The 19,582-nt window shown below is 35.8% G+C and overlaps 1 protein-coding gene across 1 annotated transcript in view; it reads right to left on the bottom strand.

Annotated features, from left to right (window-relative positions):
• Nucleotides 1-19,582, bottom strand: part of ARHGAP15 (Rho GTPase activating protein 15) — a 630,382-nt gene that overhangs the window by 554,686 nt on the left and 56,114 nt on the right. Inside the window, exon 3 of the mRNA XM_025405285.1 lies at nt 165-233. Within this exon, the coding sequence (XP_025261070.1) occupies nt 165-233 (69 nt within the window). The remainder of the gene's footprint in view (nt 1-164; nt 234-19,582) is intronic.

The following is a 19,582-nucleotide window of genomic DNA, read 5'->3' as shown; positions in this document are numbered from 1 at the left end:
GCAACGTTTTGAGAGACTCCAAGCTAGATCCCTTTACTAAGTGATGCCCCAATTCCTGACCCACAGAAAAATGAGATAATAACCTATGCTGTTCTAGGTTGCTGAGTTTTGTGGTAATTTATTTGGTATCACTAGATGAAGAATATAATGACTTAACCACTCACCAACTGTTCCAATGGAGGAATGACATCTTTCAAGATATGCTGTGAATGATTCCTTCTGTGTCGGGATATCTGCAAATATATTGACATTGGATATTACTACATAATTTTTCTTAATAGAGTTTAGTAAGAATACACATAAAAATAACCTATTCAGTGTTATTCAAGCATGTGAATTAAATAGATATAAAATGAGAAGTAAATGTTTTGGACATTGACTAAATTGAATAAAATATGTACTCAAAGATGGCTGGCTGCAACCACATCTCAAACCCAATTCTCTTCTTACCATGTAACCTCGATACCCCTTTCCTTCCAATGTTGGCGTCTGTGTTCTCTCATGTTAACCTGGGCAGAACTTATGCCTGCTTCAATCAAAAAGTACAGCAGAAGTTCCACTCTATGACTTCAAAGATTGGAAAACAAAAATGTCATACATTTTCCTGTGTCCTCTGAGAACCCTCACTCTTGGAAAATATGTTGGAGGAAACCCAAATCAGACCCACAGAGTGAGCACATGGAAAGCCTTATAGGTTTCCGACTGATAGAAAGGCTGAGGTTCCAGCAGACGGCCAGCACCAACCACCAAGCTTGTGAGTATAAAGAAGTCCTCTACCCTTCACAGGCTCTGGTGATCATCATTCTATTCCCTGTCTCTATGATATCAATTGTTTTATAGCTCTCCCAAATGAGTGAGAACATGTGAAGTAAGAAATGACAAATGCTCAGGTTAATGAATACCCCAATTATCCTGATTTGATTATTACATATTGTAGACCCGTGTTAAAACATCACACTACTCTATACATATATATACCCAATATGTACCCCTAATAATTAAAAAATAGAACATTAAATTTAAAAAGAGCCTTAGCCTGGGCAACATAGTGAGACTCTAACTCTACAAAAAAAAAATTTTTTTTTAATTAGCTAGCATGATGGCACACACCTATAGTCAGTCCCTAGCTACCACAGTGGCTCAAGTGGGAGAATCACTTGAGCCAGGATTTCGAGGCTGCAGTAAGTTATGATCAATACAACTGCACTCCAGCCTGGGCAACAGAGTGAGATCCCACTCTAAAAAATAAAATAAAATAAAGAACTCCCGGTGATTGCCTTTTGGCCGTTGAGTTTCCCCTAACGTTCAAACTTCCCCGAAGAGACCTCAAATATATTGTCGGGTAGAAACAAGCTATTCCTGCTGTGCTTCATCTGAATTTTTGGCCAGACTCTAAGCATGATAAAAAACATTGTTTCACACCTCTATGTTTCAAGGTGATTTGTAACTAGGACAAAATATTTCATGTTGAAATGTTTTTTGTTGATGATGTGAGCTCAGCTTTTTCAGAATCAACGTTCTATTAAGTCTCATGTCTTCTATTATTAACCAGATGTGTTTAAATACTCAAAAATCACTTTCTTTATGTGCTTTTGTAACAAATTAAAAGAAATCTCAATGTTCTTTCCCCTGAAGAAGCATGACAGACAGATTCTACAATGAAACAAAAAGAGAAAGATAATTTATAATCAAATCTTATACTATTTTATAATTTAATCAGAAGCTTTCATTAATATTGTTTCATATTTACATGGAGAGAGAGAGAAGGAAGGAAGAAGGGGCATGAGGAGGATGAGAAAGAGAGAGAGAAAGAGGGAGAGAGGGCAGTGTAAAAAATTAAAGAAATAAAGCAGGCCTAAGTACTATGTCTAGGAAAGCACTTTATTGTTTTTGGTTCTGGTTACTGGCACATGCAACTGACTGAAGGAATTAGATCAATGTCTATGAAGATTTTGAGAGAATTGTTTTACCAAAAAATAAAAATAAAAAAATAAATCAGAATCCTGGCCTAAAAACTCCATGACTCTATACAACCCTGGGGCCCCACATTTGCTCTATGAAAACTGGGTTATGAAGAAAGTAAAAATCTAAGGAGATAATTCTCCCCAATGTTTGCTTCACAGGTGGCCTATGGGAGATAATTGAGAAGGAAGAGACTTCAGAAAGCAGGCCAGAAACCCTGGAGAACAATGGCCATGGGGAATTTCAGAAAGGAGAGCCGGGAACTGTCTCAACTTCCGGGGAAGTTGTCTCACAGAGCCTGACCAGTAGGATTTAATTATTGTTTTGATCCAGTAACTGTTGGCTGTTTACCTATTTTTTCTTTTACAAATGAGAAAGGTTTTTGTTTATTTGTTTTTCCCAGGTACCAAGTTGTTGCTCCATTGTTGTCTATTTGATGCAGTGGGGAAAGTGGGAGAGAGAACTTATATCTCAAGCTCTAAATCACTTATCTGTGCTGTCTCCCCACTCCTCCCACAAAACCTGGACTTTATGGAGAGAGCTGTTTATCACTAGAGATTCTGAAACTTGAGTTTGATGCTGTAACTGGATGGGACTTTAGGCTGTGTGCTTTGGGGAGGTGGATGGATGGATTGCTAAGTGTTGCGAAACAGGTGTAAATGGCTATATGGTGAAGGGGAGGGAGGGCTGAACGGCAGGCTGGCTGTTCACCAAAATTTCATCCTCTTTTCTAGATGCTACATTTCGCAGCCTGCCTTGCAGTTTGGAGTGGCCATGTGACTAGTTCAGACCAATGGATGTGAGCAGAAACAATGCCAGCCACTCCCTGGCTAAGGCTATTAACCAGCGAGTGTTTCCCCTCCATGTCCTCTCTGTCCTCATATCCTGGCTGGGGAAACAATGAACAAGGCCCTATGGAGGGATGAAGATGCAAGATGGAAGAAGTTTGGACTCTGAATCACCATGTGGGGAAAACCATACATAGGCTAGTAAAACTCACTTTGTTTTCTTTACTAAATTTTTATTGTGGAATAATTTTGTATTTAAGAGAAAAGTTGCAGAGGGAGTTCCTGAAGAAAACTTTCATTTAACTGTTACATAAGTGAGAATAAGCTTCTATTTTTTGGAACTTTCATCTATTTCAGAGGATTTTACAGCTGCTAGCATTACCTTAAATATGTTACCCATAATTGATGCTCAATTAACATCTAAATGAAAGGTCTTATGCATAAGGGAACTGAGGGCAGACTACTTAGTTAATGGGAGTGATCCTAGAAACCCAAAATTCACACTTATTAATTATCCACTGATACTTCAACTTCTTCTCAGGAGTGGAAGAATATATGCATTTGGTATCTAAACCTCTTTAAAAACAGAAATTTATTTTATCTTGCTATACATTTAGAATGTACTACTCTTAATTACTACTCATTATACTAAGATTTATACTCTCCACTGAAAATTTCATACATATGTCGTATATTTAACTTTCAAGAGTGGAAGAGTTCCAAGATGGAAGGAGTTTTTTTGTTCTATTTCCTTAAAACCCAGCTAGATTTCCAGTCTTAGGGCAAAAGTAATTCTCCTGGAAAGTAAAGAACCTCAAGTTTTAAGTGTTAGAGAAGTAGCAAGTAAATGTCTCCACAACATTGATGAGTGGGCACTTGGCCTTTAACTATGTCAGTTGGACCATTTATTCTATGGCTAACTCCATGACCTCTTTCATCTGACCACTACTAAATTCTTATGGGCTCTAAATATTGTCTCTAAATATTCCCCTCCACTCACCTATAGAAAGCTTTTGTTTAAGGTAATGTTTGGAAATGTGTGGTGTACGTATTATTAGGGGCATGAGAGATTATTTTAACTGATGAGTGTTTTCATTGTAATGATTTATAAAACCCTAAGGTTTCATAGAAAAATGTATCACACCAAAATCACTTACTAGTGATATGAATATATTCTATTTTAAAATAAAGCTATTTAAGTTTAAATAATATAGTTAAATAAGTAATTTATGGTGTGAAATATGGAAAAAACTCGCAAACATAGTAAGTGAATGACTACAGTTTGGGAAACAAATTTAAATCAGAAGACCCAAAATAGAAACTGAACGCATACTTATTTCACCTTTGAAGGGGCCTGTTGAGTCCATGGTACAAATAAGAATGCAAATTGAGAAATGTATACAAAGATGATATTGTATGCTAACATTTATTGAGTACTTATTTTCTGCCAGGCATGGTTCTATATGTTTTGCATTTATTAGCATGTTTAATTCTCACCCAAACCTGAAAAGGTTAATAATACTAACCATTTTTATAAGTATCGAAGTAAATACAGTTTAAGTAACTTTGAAAATCCATAGCTAATGAAAGGCATAGGTAGTATTTTAACTCAGATCTAAGAATAAGCTCAACTATGACACTTTATTGTTTCTCCAGCAATATACGTGTGTGTGTGTGTGTGTGTGTGTAAGCAGTCACTAAATTCTTGGGGAACTTCAAAGTTGAGACCCTCCCTGTGCATAAAAGGCTATTTCTAAGGTAGAAATTTAGAGTCAGACTTATAAATTTGTACACATTTATACAGGATGTTAGAAATCAGGTTTCAAATCTGTTATGAATCATCTTAATACTCCTTTAGGGAAAATAATATTGCTGATCATTCCTAAATCAATAAACTAGCCAATCTATCATTTTCAACCAGATTATGAAGATGTTGAAAAAAGAGAGCTTTCATCACCTGTCTTTGCTTTAATGTTGTTCTCAGTAAAGCATTAGGCCAAGAAATATGTGATCCCTCCAAATCAGATTATGTTGACTGAGACTTATGATTTAGGAAATTCTGGATCCAAAATGGCTTAATTGGTTTGCGTGGATATCAGGAAAAATTAGGATATTTCAGGTTGTCTTTACATAATATACTTAATTGAAATAATAATTATAAAGAAAACTTGGGTCAACCAAAATCTCATCAAGTAAGTTTGAAGGGAAAAATGTCTCTCCTAAGCCATAGTACAAATAACAGAAAATGTTATAGTACTTATATAGATATTGATTAATAGCTTATTATTATCTGATAATTTTATAGTTATTATGGGACACACTCTTGACAAATATTCAGCTTGAAACATTAGATGTCCTTATGAACCATTTATTTCTATCCACAAAACATTTCACATTTAGTGCATCCATATGTCAGTAATTTCTAATAGTAGGTGATCAAAATATACTTGCTTGTGTTATAAAATCTCTACTACCAGTACTGCAGAGAGAATTTCATTTTAAACAGTAGTTTAAAGTCTTCCTCAACAATCTCAGAACTTTTTAAATGTATCTGATATCAAACCCCTACATTTTATTCTTCAAGTTGCTTAGATTAAGTTTCAGAATGCAGACAAAGGAGGGTTCCAACATTTGGTCTTCAATCTTTTTCACTTTTGCTAGAATTGTTAATTAATTATTAAATTTTGAAAACTTTAATAGAAGAATAATATTAGCAGCAGCTTGATACAACTTTATTTCAATAAATTATTTTCTCTCAAAAACAGAAGCATTTCTGTAAAGCTTCTGAGAAATTTTAATGTATTATTTTTATGCGAGTCTCTTTTATTTTGTTTCCAAGTGTTTTTATATAGTATATAGGTCCCCCCTCTAAACAGAAGAGAACATGTATATATGTCTATTACATAATTAAATGTTCACAGCCTCATTTATTTTGCTAGTACTTGTATTTATAAATGATGGAATGTTGGTTTCAATATCATGCTAAAATTCCCATTTGAAAAATTTTGTGAATTTCTACCTCTTAACTTACTTGCAATATTTTATAAAAAGAGAAGGGGCCCTGACAATTCTGTTTCTCTGACCTGTTTATTAAGAGTTTCATTCAAGATGGCATAATTATGTCTTAAATTGTTTTTATTACAATATTCTGCGTATTAAGCAACCGAGTTTTCCTAATAAATGTTTGAACTGATGGTAACCCTTCTTTTGGGGAGAAAAAAAAAGTCCGACCTTATCTTTTACTGCGTGTGGGCAATCTTGTTTTCAATGGTGCTATTTCCTATTGAATTATCACGTCCTGCAGATAGGAATGATTTGTAACTACCATTGAAAAAACTTGAAATATAAATTTCTTCTGACTTGGATTATTTTGAACCTAGTATTACTGAAAATCTGTGTTTTTCCTTATTTATCACCACCCACCACTCTCTCCCTTTCTACTTCTGTTCTTCCCCTCCCCAGGTACTTAGCTTTCTAATTGTGCAAAGCAAAATGGAAAAAGATAGTATTCTGAATATACAATGCCTATTTTCCTTCAAATTCCTCTTTGTTCTTATCAGGATATAGATCATAATTAAGTTTTTCAGATATCTTTTTCTCCAAAAAGAGGAATTAAAAAGTCAGTTTTTCAAAGTGTCGTCATTTTTTCTTCCATTCCTTTTTCATTTTTATCTATTTAAAGGATATGAAACTGATGGGCGGGATTAGTATGTGATATATTACATACTGTAAAAATAACAGAATTTGGGCATATTATTTTCCTTGTGTAGGAGGGTCTACTATGAAAGTTATACATAAACATGAAACATTCCACATAGCTCTGATTTTAAATAGATTACCATTTTTGATGAAAGTTTATATCTTGTGGCTTAGAATTGAAATAAAATCACTTGAAGAAAAGCATTAGTTTGTTCCAACATTTTCACAGACATGTACGTTTCTGAGGCGTACCTCCCATTAGCAACGCCCCTGGATACTTGGATGAAAAGCAGAAATAAATCCGTGGTTAAGTTTAGTTTTTATCTTTACAGCTTCTCAAAAGTTTTTTTGGTGTATCCCAATTCTTACATTCAAATCTTCATTTGTTTTGCCAAATTCTATTTCTTAAAGCTATTACAATCAGAAATTAAGGAAAGTTGGTGAAGCTTTTTTTTTCTTTACAGTTAATCTTCTAATTTTAACTATTTGTGAACACATGTAAAATGTATCCATGTCCCACAATTATTCTAACACTATCTAAATGCATCTTTTCATAATCCTAATGGGAGCAAATATCATAAACCAAAAAAAGACCCAATTTTTCTGTTTTGTTCCTTATTAATGTATGATAAGTAAATTGTTTCACATTTCCACTTTCCTCCATCTGCCCACAATATCATTCAATTGCCATAGTGGACATCCAGAAACAAATGTTCTCTCTTGTTTTTGGGGGAGGGGGCTCTTCCCTAAGCCTCTTTTGATTGAATGTTATTGTCAGTCAGAAAACTGACACTCTCTTGTTTTCTTTTTTATCCCCTGCACAAAATGAAAGGAAATGATTCAAAAACCTTCTTGAGGACAAATAAAATTTATCAGCTTTTAAAAAATGTGTGGATTTTTTTTTTTTTGGTAAACATCTGTGTCACCTGCAGTATCCACCAGCCTCTCACTTCTGGGGTAAGTCTAACTGAGTTAAAGTCAGCTTCAACCACATTTTCCTATATCCCAGATAGCCAACGGGAAGGGTTTGCTAAAATTATTCTAACTCCTTAATATTCTTTCTCTGCTTTATTTAGTCCAAAACACATGTGTCCCACAAAGAAAATCAAACTGCCTCGTGACCTTACTATTTAAATAAAAATTATAGATAATACACACATTTTCTTGCTTATTACTGAATACCATTCCCTTTAGCTTTCCCCTATCTTTTTTGTATATTTTCACTAGATTGTTTCTCTCTAACAGTTTTCTCAGACTGAGCGGGGTCATTCATATGGAACCTGGACATACCACAATTTTAGCCTTCAAATCGGCTTTTAAGGTAAGAAGCACCAGAGCCAAGAAACTCAGAGATGCCTGGATAATGTAATTTTCTTGGTTTTTCTCTGTAGAATCACTTATTTTTTAGTCATGAATTTCTACATTGATACAATGAGAAACTCGGGGCCAACATAGACATATAAACATTTTATTCTACTCATAGTATTACTAATGGTATTAGATCTAAGACATTATATAATTCATCAAAGCCAAAGCTATAGTTCCTGCCATTAGCAGAAAAAATAACTTATTCATCTCTTTCACCCCCAATGATATAAGCACTTATTCTCTTGATATAAACAAAATGAAATAGTTTAGGGAGTAGATTAAGAAAATGTAGGTGGGTAATCTTGAACCAAACTGATATTGTCTCCACAACTCAAGTCATATGTTATATTTAAAATAAAAGATTTAAGACAACAGAAAACAATACCAAGAACTACCTCACAAATACCTCATAAGAAAACAACATAGAAAATAATTAAGTATCTGAATGCTAAAATTATCTACCTCTTCCTAACCAAATAAAACAAATCATTGTCAAATCACCATTGGCTATGTTTGAAAGAAACAATTTCTATCTAATTTAATGATGTTTAACTGTCCGGAAATTCTTAACAAATTAGAATCAGGCTTTATTTTCAGTCTCAAATAAAAATGTTTCTTTCATTGCCCAGAAAGGCTTTGGTTGAAATAGGAAGTTTACTTCTTACTTCTTCAAGTGTATGTTCCATCACTGAAGAAGAAATTCTCTTTTATGAAAGCTCTGATCCACAATATATCTAATTTAATCCATGATATGTCAAGTTTGACAAAGCTATCTACCCACAGTCAGCTGTCAGTAGTCCACTGATACCTTTCTTCATACATCACTATTTCTTAATGCAAAGGTGGAAAAGTGTTAACTCACTGAAAATGGTCTGCCTGTGTTGGAAGGTCACTTCTAACAGTATTGTGGGAAGCCAAGCTTTGAACAATTATAACATTCTTTCAAGAATGCACAGGTTCTCAGTCAAAGATTTAAAATAAGCATATTGAATGTCCTCAGTATCTTTAGTCAATAGCAAATAACTGTATCCTCCCAGTTTCCTTTCTTCACTTGTTCTTTGAGGTTTTCAGAGACCCTAAACTCACCTTCTGCTGCCGAAAAAGCAGATTTCGTTCTGAAGGTTAATCCAACTCAGCAGGATTGAAGGATGGCACTTTTCCTTGGTCGTAAGTATGTTGGCTCAGGCCAGACAGCTGTTAGGACATTCTCCTCTGGGAATCGTGCCCTCAACACCCACCGTTGATGCACATACATGGTCTACTGGCTGCCGACTTCTATGCCCATCTGCTCAAATGGCATGGTGCCCACTCACAAGTTGGCTGGATTCTTGCCCTTAGTGTGTAGGTGCCAGGCAATGATGGGTTTAGATGGGCAGCCTGCATAATACTACAAGTGACAATTTTTTTTTCTTTTTTTCTCTGTACAATATCTGTCCTCTGTGCTTCCCTGAAAGAGAAACTTGTGTTTCTCCACCTTCGATTATACCTGTGGACACATGTGGCCTTGTACGGTATGTCCAAATGTATCCAACCTGCCACCAACAGTAAGATGAAAGGGAAGAATTCACAGAGCCCCACATGACAAGTGCTAACACTGAAATGGGTTGGATTGTGAAAATCCTGACCACCTGGAGTCTGTCAGAAGATATTTACCATGGGTGTAAGTACAGCAGACCTCTCATAGATAGCAGTGGCATCAGGAAGCAGCTTAAGTTACAGCACTTTTTTCTGTTGCAGTTCCAGCACAAATCATTTGCCTTGCATTGAAAAGGCACATACAACAGCAAGGGAATAAATCAAGCAAAAAGAACAAGCTTAATGGGAGCACAATTTATATGTTCAATGAGGGCAAGGGTGCAAGCTATGATATTCAGACCTTAGAAATAACCCTGACTGGAGGTCTTAATGGAAAGAAAAAAGAAACAGAAATAGCATCTCTCTTTCTAATCTACAGCAAACCCATGGAGAGGAATAGATTGGCATAGGAGGTTGTGACTTTAATGATCCAAAGCATATGAATGCTTGTTAGCAGACAGCAGACAGACATAAGTAAGAACAACAGTAATGGCTGCATCTGCAGCCTGGCCTATGGCACTAAACCCAATCAGGCAGTATTGGAGAGCTGTGCCGGAAGGTATGTTAAAGCCGTGCTTTCCTTGTGTGTTTATTTAAGGGTGATTGAATTCAGGGTGTTGTCAGTCTGCCTTGGAGAATGGTTATCCAATGTGTAGGCATGATCTTTCTCTCTGAATATGCTCTGTTGAGTCAGTTAGTTATGTGTGACTACTTGATCTGTCCTAGTCTTTATACAGTGCCAACATTCTCCAGTCCAAGTTCCAAAGGAACAGGGCCTAAAAACTTTTGGCTCCAGAATCAAATTAGGCTTCTCTGCTTCCCTAGCCAGAAGTGCATAAATACCCAATGGCCAAAACCAAAGAATTTGACATTGTGGAATGAATAGAGCTGTCATATACCACTAAAGTGTAGAAATATCTACTGTTTGAAGTCAAGACTAGTTCAACATCTTCAGTAATCAGAACAGACTTCTCTGGACACCTTTATGGGTTAGTCTGGCTTTTGATTGGAAATGTTTCTGGCAAGCTGTTGATTCCAGATATCAGAAATGTAAGAACATACGGTTTAAAAGAGAAAGTCTGCCGTTTTTTTCTGTCAAAAAAATTCTTCAAGGCAGCACATTTTTATAAAAGATGGGTCCTTCATTTACCTCCAGGTTAGCACCACTTACTTAGATGTATTCTAAAAGAGAACTAGTCAAAGAAGAGGTAAATCAGTATAGTTGAAAAAATATTATTTGAAGCTAAATTGGGAGTTAGCTCAGGAGTTTCTGGTGAAAACAGAAAAAAGAATGAGTAGATTGATCTAAAATTCATTAATCTGATCACTGTGGTATGATTTAGCTATCAAAGTTCCCTGATAAATCATTTCTCTCACAACTTGTCACATCCCAAGGTTATAACAGTAAGAATCACATAAAACTAATTTCTTGAAAACGAAGAAAAGCAGATGTCCTTCAAGGGACTCTTGAGGGCAAGGGGCATGTTTTCTTCATCTTTAAATCTGCAATACTTAGCATAGTGTATAACACCAAATTGGAATTGGCCTTTCAACTTTTATATTGTACCTCTTTATATATGTGACCTATTATTTATTTGAATTTACCACAAACCTGAATAGCTTTACCTTAAGATACCTTGTTAGAAACATATTCATCATTCTTTTTAAAATATGAACCAAGTCAGTGGCAAGCCTTTTCCAGGTGGACTTCCATAATTTCTCTTAGGAGCTTTGACATCTACTCTTACTGAAATAAGATTGAATCTTCAAAATGACCCCCACAATGAGTCTTTAATTGAAATAACTGATCCTACTTTGGATACTAGTTCCTTGACCTGTGTAGCATATATAATACTTGGAGCTTAGGTTCCTCTTCTAAAGAAAAATACCTGACCTTTTGATTGGAAATAATAATACAGATAGGTGGGCCAATGCAGTGGCTCACTCCTGTAATCCCAGCACTTGGGGAGGCCCAGGCGGGTGGATCATGAGGTCAAAAGATGGAGACCACCCTGGCCAACATGGTGAAACCTCGTCTCTACTAAAAATACAAAAATCAGCTGGGCGTGGTGACGTGCACCTGTAGTCCCAGCTACTTGGGAGGCTGAGGCAGGAGAATCGCTTGAACCCGGGAGGCAGAGGTTGCTGTGAGCTGAGATCACACCACTGCACTCCAGCCTGGTGACAAGAGCGAGACTCCATCTCAAAAAAATGTATATATTTATAGATAGATAGATAGATAGATAGATAGATAGATACAGATATTAATATAGTTATAGATACATGTCTGCTTCTAATAGAATTATACTTATGTGTATAATTGTTTCAGACTGTTTTATATTCTATTATCATTTATCCTCTGAATGAATTATGTAACCTCTTGGTACTTCTATTTTATCAAAATATGACATGGTATAGTACTTATACCTCATAGGATTGCAAAAGAAATTTAAAAATTAATACATATATACCTTAGAGCACCTGGTAAGCCTTCATAATTATGATCTTCCCTATACCAACTGTATTATTTGTCTTTCAGCTGATATTCCAGTAAATGGGTAAATACATTCTAGTAAATTGATAATTATCATTAAACTAATATATTTATAAAATTCTTTCATGCTTCTATAAACTCTTTTGAAATGATTTCTTTCTTTCCTTGAAAAGAAATTCTAACCATTTTCTTCTAAGACATTTGAAAGCATTTTATTAGAAAAACCTTCAAACACACAAGGAGATGGGAGTATACAGGGCATGTTCACCAGGAGGTAGGAATCTTAAGATCATCTTCAAATTCTGCCTATCCCAATCTCACCTCTGACTTTCAATAATTTGCCTCACACAAACTATATCTTTCCCTCCCATGATTCCCGAGTCTTGTCCTGTTCTAGCATCAGCCTAAAGTCAAAACTCTCATTATCTAAATCTGAATCTTATTATCTCACCAACTGAAAGACCAAAATCTACTCCTCTACATCACCTAAATTCAGCATTGAAGGAAGTTGAGCTAGACTGAGATCAGCTATTAAGTAACAGGTGGGATTCAAACACAGGTTATTTTGTTCTAGAGCCAATAGTGTTTAACAAGTACCATGTTCCATCAATGCTATGAGGTAGTTATGATCATTGCCTCCGTTGCATCAATGATGACTCTAAGGCAAGTGGGAAAATATTGCAAAGTTTGTAGGAGTCAGAGTCTATTGGTTAGCCCAGATTCATCTGATTAAAAACCTCATGCATTCTGTCCCCAAAGCTTTCAAATGCTGTACCTACTGCCTCTCAAAGTGGATATTCAACAAATACCTGTTAGCTCACTATCCTTTACATTGTATTGTTCGCAGATTAAGATATGGAATAATATTTATGACACTTTTACTCTGTTATTTTACATAGAATCAAGTGCCTATTTTCTATTTTAATCATGTTCAGATAAGGTTTTTTAAATATCCATTTAGAACATTATCTAAGGTGAAATAATGATAGCAATACTTCGGAAATCAGGGAGATGAGTAGACTAAAGGTTTGTGTTTACCACTCTATCCATTCAAAAGTAGTTACGAATTTTTATTTGTTGAATCCTGAAACTGGAAAACAATGTTCAGTTTTGATCTGTTATAGGTATTACATTAGCTGAGGTAAAGATGTTAGGATAGATTTTTAGTTGAAAGTTGTGCATTGATCATCTATCTTAATCTCCCCTACCTATTGAAATCCTACTGATATCACAGTAAAATAATCAAAATGTGTTATGTTTACAAACTCATAGAGAATGTGAATGTGAACAAAAGAGAATAATATGTCTCAGAAATTTTTGGAAGATAGAAGGTATATGAAAGCATTGTAATGACTTTGTAAAATGAAGTAAGAACCTGTCTTTGCAGTTGTGAGGATGAAGGTATTAATGACAAAGAAGTTAACAAATTTGCCTTTCGCTACAGAATATCCAAGAGGTTGATCACTTAGTAGTGCCTGGTACCTTGGAAGATATGGTCAAGACTGCCTGCATCATTCAGAAAGGCTAGACTCCCAGGCTTACTCACCCATTGCAAATAGTCAGGTGATAGCTCCCAGACCTTCATGAGACAAGATTAAACAAGGAAGCTTCTAGAGTCTAGACTCAAAGTCACTTGACATTGCAGAGGGAAGAGGTGAGTGTGAGACTGCAAACTAGGGGATTAAAATCTACCTCATTAGCAATAAGACTTTTAGTCCCCATCCTCAGTCAACCTCCCAGATTCATCAGAGGCAAAAATATATCCCTTCATCTGGAAATTTGGAGGTGTCTTCTCTAGCAGAAGTGAATGGCTCCCAGGTCCTGCAGACACTAAAATTTGGATATCGCCAATGAAAAGTCAGCTTAATCATGTGATTGATTTAGAGAAGACTGTCAGTCAAGAAGTCCAGTGCCCTGGCTCCTAACACAAGGAAATTTTAACCAGCATTTTAAATGCTTCTTTTAAAAATGCGAATAGGCAGGTATGAGTTATTATACATTAACTACTTACTAACTTACAACTAATAATTAAGGAAATATTTATTGTATGAATAATAGCATTGAATAATATGTGCAATGCACTGTTTCAAGTGCTGAATAAAACACCCTCTGCTCTCATGAAGCTTACAGTCTTTAGAAAAAGTTGTGAAATGAAATAAGAATATCAAAATAAGCAAACACAGAAAGAAACCCAAAGTAAGCAGAAATATTACAAGAAACAGATGGAAAGAAACAAACAAAAACTATTAGCACTATAATTGGGATAAGAAAACATATAGGGTTCATAAAAACAGAAATAATAATAAATGAGAGTGGCATTAGGAAAGTAAAAATATAAATATATTTTTTAAATCAAGTAAATTTCTGGAGGAAAAAGTAAGTGACCCAAAAATATCAGGAAAAGCTAAGACATGAGGAGAAAGAAAAGATCAAAGCCGGGCACGGTAGCTCATGCCTGTAATCCCGGCACTTTGAGAGGCTGAGGTGGGTGGATCACTTGAGGTCAGGAGTTTGAGACCAGCCTGGCCAACATGGTGAAACCCCGTCCTAACTAAAAATACAAAAATTAGCTGGGTGTGGTGGCCTGTGTCTGTAATCCCAGCTATTTGGAAGGCTGAGGCAGGAGAGTCGCTTGAACCTGGGAGGCAGAGGTTGCAATGAGGAATGAGACTCCGTCTCCAAAAAAAAAAAAAAAAAAAAAAGGGGGGGAGAGAGAGAAAAGAAAGAAAAGATCAGAGAATAAAGTAGGAAGTTCAACATCTGCCTAGTAGAAAACTCCAAAAGAACAGTTTTTTTTTAATAGCTGGAAAAAGAATTTAACATGAAGTACAAGAGAATGTCTCCAAACTTTACGATATGAACCTCTGATTGAAAGAGCCCACCAAGTGCACAGTACAATAAGCAAACAAGTAGGACCATATAGTTACAGAACACTGGGGCTAAGAAAAGATTGTAAAATCTTCCAAAAATAGTGTATGTGTGAGAGAGAGGAAGGGGGAATAATCACTTACAACAAAAAGTTGGTAATCAAACTCATATTTGACTCTTCTGAAACTGATTGGAGGCTAGAAGAATGCTTTCAAAATTTGAGAAGAAAATATTGTCCACCTATAATTAAATAATGTGTCAAATTATCAGTCAAATGATAGCATTAAGTAGAGACATTTCCTGACATGGAAGGACTAAATGTGTTTATTTCCACTATATTCTTGTTTGGAAGCATCTAGGGGAAGTGTTTAGGTGAAAATGAAGGATTTGACCAAGGGAAAAAAAACATTAGAAATAAGGCACAGGGGCTGGGCGCTGAGGCTCATGCCTGTAATCCCAGCACTTTGGGAGGCCGATGCGGGTGGATCACAAGGTCAGGGGTTCGAGACCAGACTAGCCAATATGATGAAACTCCGTCTCTACAAAAGATAGAAAAAAAATTAGCCAGACGTGGTGGCGCACACCTGTAATCCCAGCTACTCAGGAGGCTGAGGCAAGAGAATCGCTTGAACCTGGGAGGCGGTGGTTGCAGTGAACTGAGATCATGCCATTGTGCTCTAGCCTGGGAGACAAATAATAATAATAGTAATAGGCAAAAAAAATAAGGCACAGGGACATAGAAACATGGCAACAAGAAGTTCCATGTTCTGCACTGCATGTTAGGCCAACAGAGCCTTTAGTTCAAGATATATTAAGCAAGAAGATGGAGAACGATGGGAAGAAACTTTTCAAAAAGGAGGCACTACATTATTTAATATTTCAGTGTTTGGCAAAAAAATAGGAATTTGGCAATTTTGTTGATTTTTTGGAAAAAATAGCTATAGTTATGATAAAATATAAGTGAATTTAAAATGAAGGCAATCATTTACTCCATCTAAGAAAATTGAATACAGAGAAATTTATGTTTATATAATTATTGATATAGTTGGAAATATTTAGAAAATAACAATAATGTCAATTAGTAATTGAACTAAAAATTGTAAAAAACTATGATGAAACAATAGAGGGAAGGGAAGAAGCTGTGAGGTGTAAACGAGATATTAAACTATAGAAACAGAAAGTGCATAATGCCTAGAACAGATAAATCAGGGAAAACAGTATATGTGTAATATTTAAAAATAAAAGGTTAATACAAAAAAGCAGCAACAAAAATCAAAGTTGTTGAAGGCAGTTGCCTCTAGGAAGGGAAACGGATGAATAGGCAGGTAGAAAAGTCAGAGAAATGCTATGTTGAATCAAAAGCTTTCTAGACTAATGTCTTAACTTCATGTATAACTTCCATAAACATAAATATTGATTACAATGTAATGTATCATTTTAAAAAGAAACTTTTTTTCCAAAAGGTTGAAAGAAAGAGAAAGGGACCAGGCTATTCTCACACCTAATTGAATAAATGAGAGCTCTCACCCATTAATTTACATCATGAAAAGTCCCACTTCCCTATCAGATCCTTCAATGTAAGTGGAATAAAAAAAGAATTGTAAGTATGATTCAGCAGAGAATAACTTTTTGCAAAATTACAATGGTAGAAACTAGTAGATTCAAAGATCGCACGCACCACTCATCTTCGTGGCTTAGGGCAAGTCGTTTAACGTCTCTGTGTCTCAGTCTCCTCATCTACAAGGTGGAGACAATAATAGCTTCTATTTCCTAGAGTTGTGGGGCAATCACATGGATTAATATTTCTGAAGTGACTTCAAGGGCAAACAGTGTGTAATAAGTGCTCAATTGATGTTAGCTAGTATTATCATCAAAAGAACCCTTGAATTCTTTATCCGAACAATGCCTTTTTAAAGTAGAGGCCATACCCTTCTGATCTCAAGGCTTCAGATTGAAGACTCACTCCCTAATGCACCTTCTAAGGTCTGTAAACAGTCAGGATTAAAGGAAAAGGCGAAGGAATGTGGGGACACTAGCCCTTCTCTAATTCCCTGTGGCCTTGGCTTCCTCTTGGTCTTTGAAGGCATTTTACACAGACAAATGAGTCTTACCCAAGAAATAGTCAACTAGTGAAGTGCTTACATTTGCTTTAGCACCATATCAGAAAAAACAAAAACAAAACAAAAAAACATGCTATTATTTAACCCTATGTTTATCTTTCTGGACACTAAGTGAAAGGAGCTGCAGAATAACCTCTTGGCTGTTATTACTGGACGAGGGGCCACTAGATCCTTGGCTCTAGAAAGTCCATAGAAACATTTTCATATTTGCACTGTTTACAGACATCTACAAAGAAAAGAGAAAGTCATTTCACTGGTCACCTTCTTAACACCACTTCATATTCAAATCAAGGGAAGCTGCCAAAATAGTATTAATTTTTTAAAAATAACTCTCTCACTAATGTTCCCTTTGGAAGACTAAAGAGGGAGTCCAATTCTGAGCCCATTTTTAATCCTCCATTGTGTATAAACCACAAAGCACAAGTTTGCTCATTAGTGCTGTCGGCAAGGGCCATCATTTTTAAATGATCAAAGTGTTTGGGGAGAAATCAGTCACACAGAGTAATGATTCCCAAATTGTGGTCCTGGGCATTTAGCGCAGAATCCTCTGTGGTTCATTTAGGGCACATTTTCAGGAAAATGTGAAGGCTGATAAAATATAGGACCAAGTGGGAATGTTTTGAAGATAGACCAACATAGAATGGTCATTATATTGCTTTGGAGACAGGGATTTGAAATCAGCGGCAATTCAAAGATGAGGAATGGAGAACTAAAATCATAGGATATGATCAGGTGCAAAACATACCTAGGAACCAATGAGTTTGGTCACATGCATAAAGGACATATTTAATATAAGTAAATTTTGTAATATTAACTCTTTTCCCTGCAAGAACAAGAATTATAAACTCTTAAAACAAAAACTATATAGCTAAACTTTAAAACAGAAAACTTTTTTTTTTTTTTTTTTTTTTTGAGATGGAGTCTCGGTCTGTCGCCCAGGCTGGAGTGCAGTGGCGCGATCTTGGCTCACTGCAAGCTCCGCCTCCCAGGTTCACACCATTCTCCTGCCTCAGCCTCCCGAGTAGCTGGGACTACAGGCGCCCACCACCACGCCCGGCTAATTTTTTTGTATTTTTTAGTAGAGACGGGGTTTCACTGTGTTAGCCAGGATGGTCTCGATCTCCTGACCTCGTGATCCACCCGTCTCGGCCTCCCAAAGTGCTGGGATTACAGGCTTGAGCCACCACGCCCGGCCTAAAACAGAAAGCTTTAACAGAATAACTTTTAAAATAAAATTTTCATAGTGCAAAAGGCAAACATTTTTGCTCTTCATAAGTAGAGATTGTTTAAATAGAGATTCCTAAATTTTAATCATAATCAAAGAAAATGTGATTGTATTCCTATTTCATATTCTCAAATTTATCTGGTAATTTGTGGCTTTACAACTGATTTTATGTCCCTCATCTAGCCACAATGAAAGACATATCCAACTCAGTAGTAATAAGAATAAAAAGTTGAGATTATTTTAGAAATGTTAGCCACAAACTCAGTGCAAGCTTAATGGCAAAGTTATTGAAGGAATGTAATGACTATTTATTAAGTATCCTTTACAGGAATTTGGTGGGGGTTTGTTTTCCCTCTCAAGAAACGATATACATTGTAGGGAGCTCTGGAGAAGTTAATCTGGGGTCTAAAGTTAACGAAGAAAAGGATTAAGATGGAAGCAGGAAGCACTTGGTGAAACTAATGAATTTGGGGATGGAAAATTTTTAAATACATATTTTGTCACTTTATGCTACAAAACATCATTTAAAATTTCTGCTTAAGAGAAAGCACTTTTACCTGGTTTATGAAGTCTTTCTAATGGTGCTGGCAAAGAATAAATAGATTTCCTATGATAGCAATTAATGATGGGGGTCCATAGTACATGACAAAGGTGAAGTGCATTCTAACCATGAAACAAGGATCTATCGGGAACAAGGATCTGTATTATTTTGACCACCCTCAAACACACTGGAAGGAAACACACCTGGAAATGACAGCCACTTACATTGCAGTAATTATAGGATCGGGGTAGCACTCCTAGGAGATATTGCAGAATCTTAGAAGAGACTGCGGTTTGAAGGAAGCTCCCATGTGATTATGACCTGGTCCCAGCCCCATCAGAGATTAAAAACCAATCAGAGATTAAAAACCAATCAGAGAACCAAAAGTTTGAAGCAAAGAAAAATACAAGATAAGTTCAAAGTATACGAGCTTCAATCTATGTGTCAATAGTTTAAATCAAGGGGGTCTGTGAAAACTTCAACAGGGGTAAAGTAAATTAAAGAGAAAAAGATTATTTTTCTTTTAAGTAGATACCATATCCATACCATTCTAGTAAATAAATGAGCAGAGCACTTGGTGTATAGCAGGCATGGGATAAATGTTAAACTCAATAGGAAAGTATTAATAAAAATGTTTCATTATATTTTTCAAAATGGTTTTACATATATTAAACCCATTTTGTGAAGGCAGAAGTAGAATATCATACAGAGGAAATTATGCATTCATTTGGAAAATGAGGAAATTGAGCTACAGTTTAAATGAGTATTTCCTGAGTAATTTCTGTAGGCAAAATACTGTGTTAAGTACTGTGTTGGCTGACCATGGTGGCTCATGCCTGTATTCCCAACACTTTGGGAAACCAAGGAGGGAAGATTGATTGAGGTCAGAAATTTGAGACCGGCCTGAGCTACATAGTGAGATCTTTGTCTCTACATAAAAAA

This window comes from Theropithecus gelada, chromosome 12 (genome assembly GCF_003255815.1).
Source record: "Theropithecus gelada isolate Dixy chromosome 12, Tgel_1.0, whole genome shotgun sequence".
In the NCBI taxonomy this organism is placed as follows: domain Eukaryota; kingdom Metazoa; phylum Chordata; class Mammalia; order Primates; family Cercopithecidae; genus Theropithecus; species Theropithecus gelada.
The sequence above is the reverse complement of the archived record's forward strand: the minus strand, read 5'-3'. Positions and strand labels throughout refer to the sequence as shown.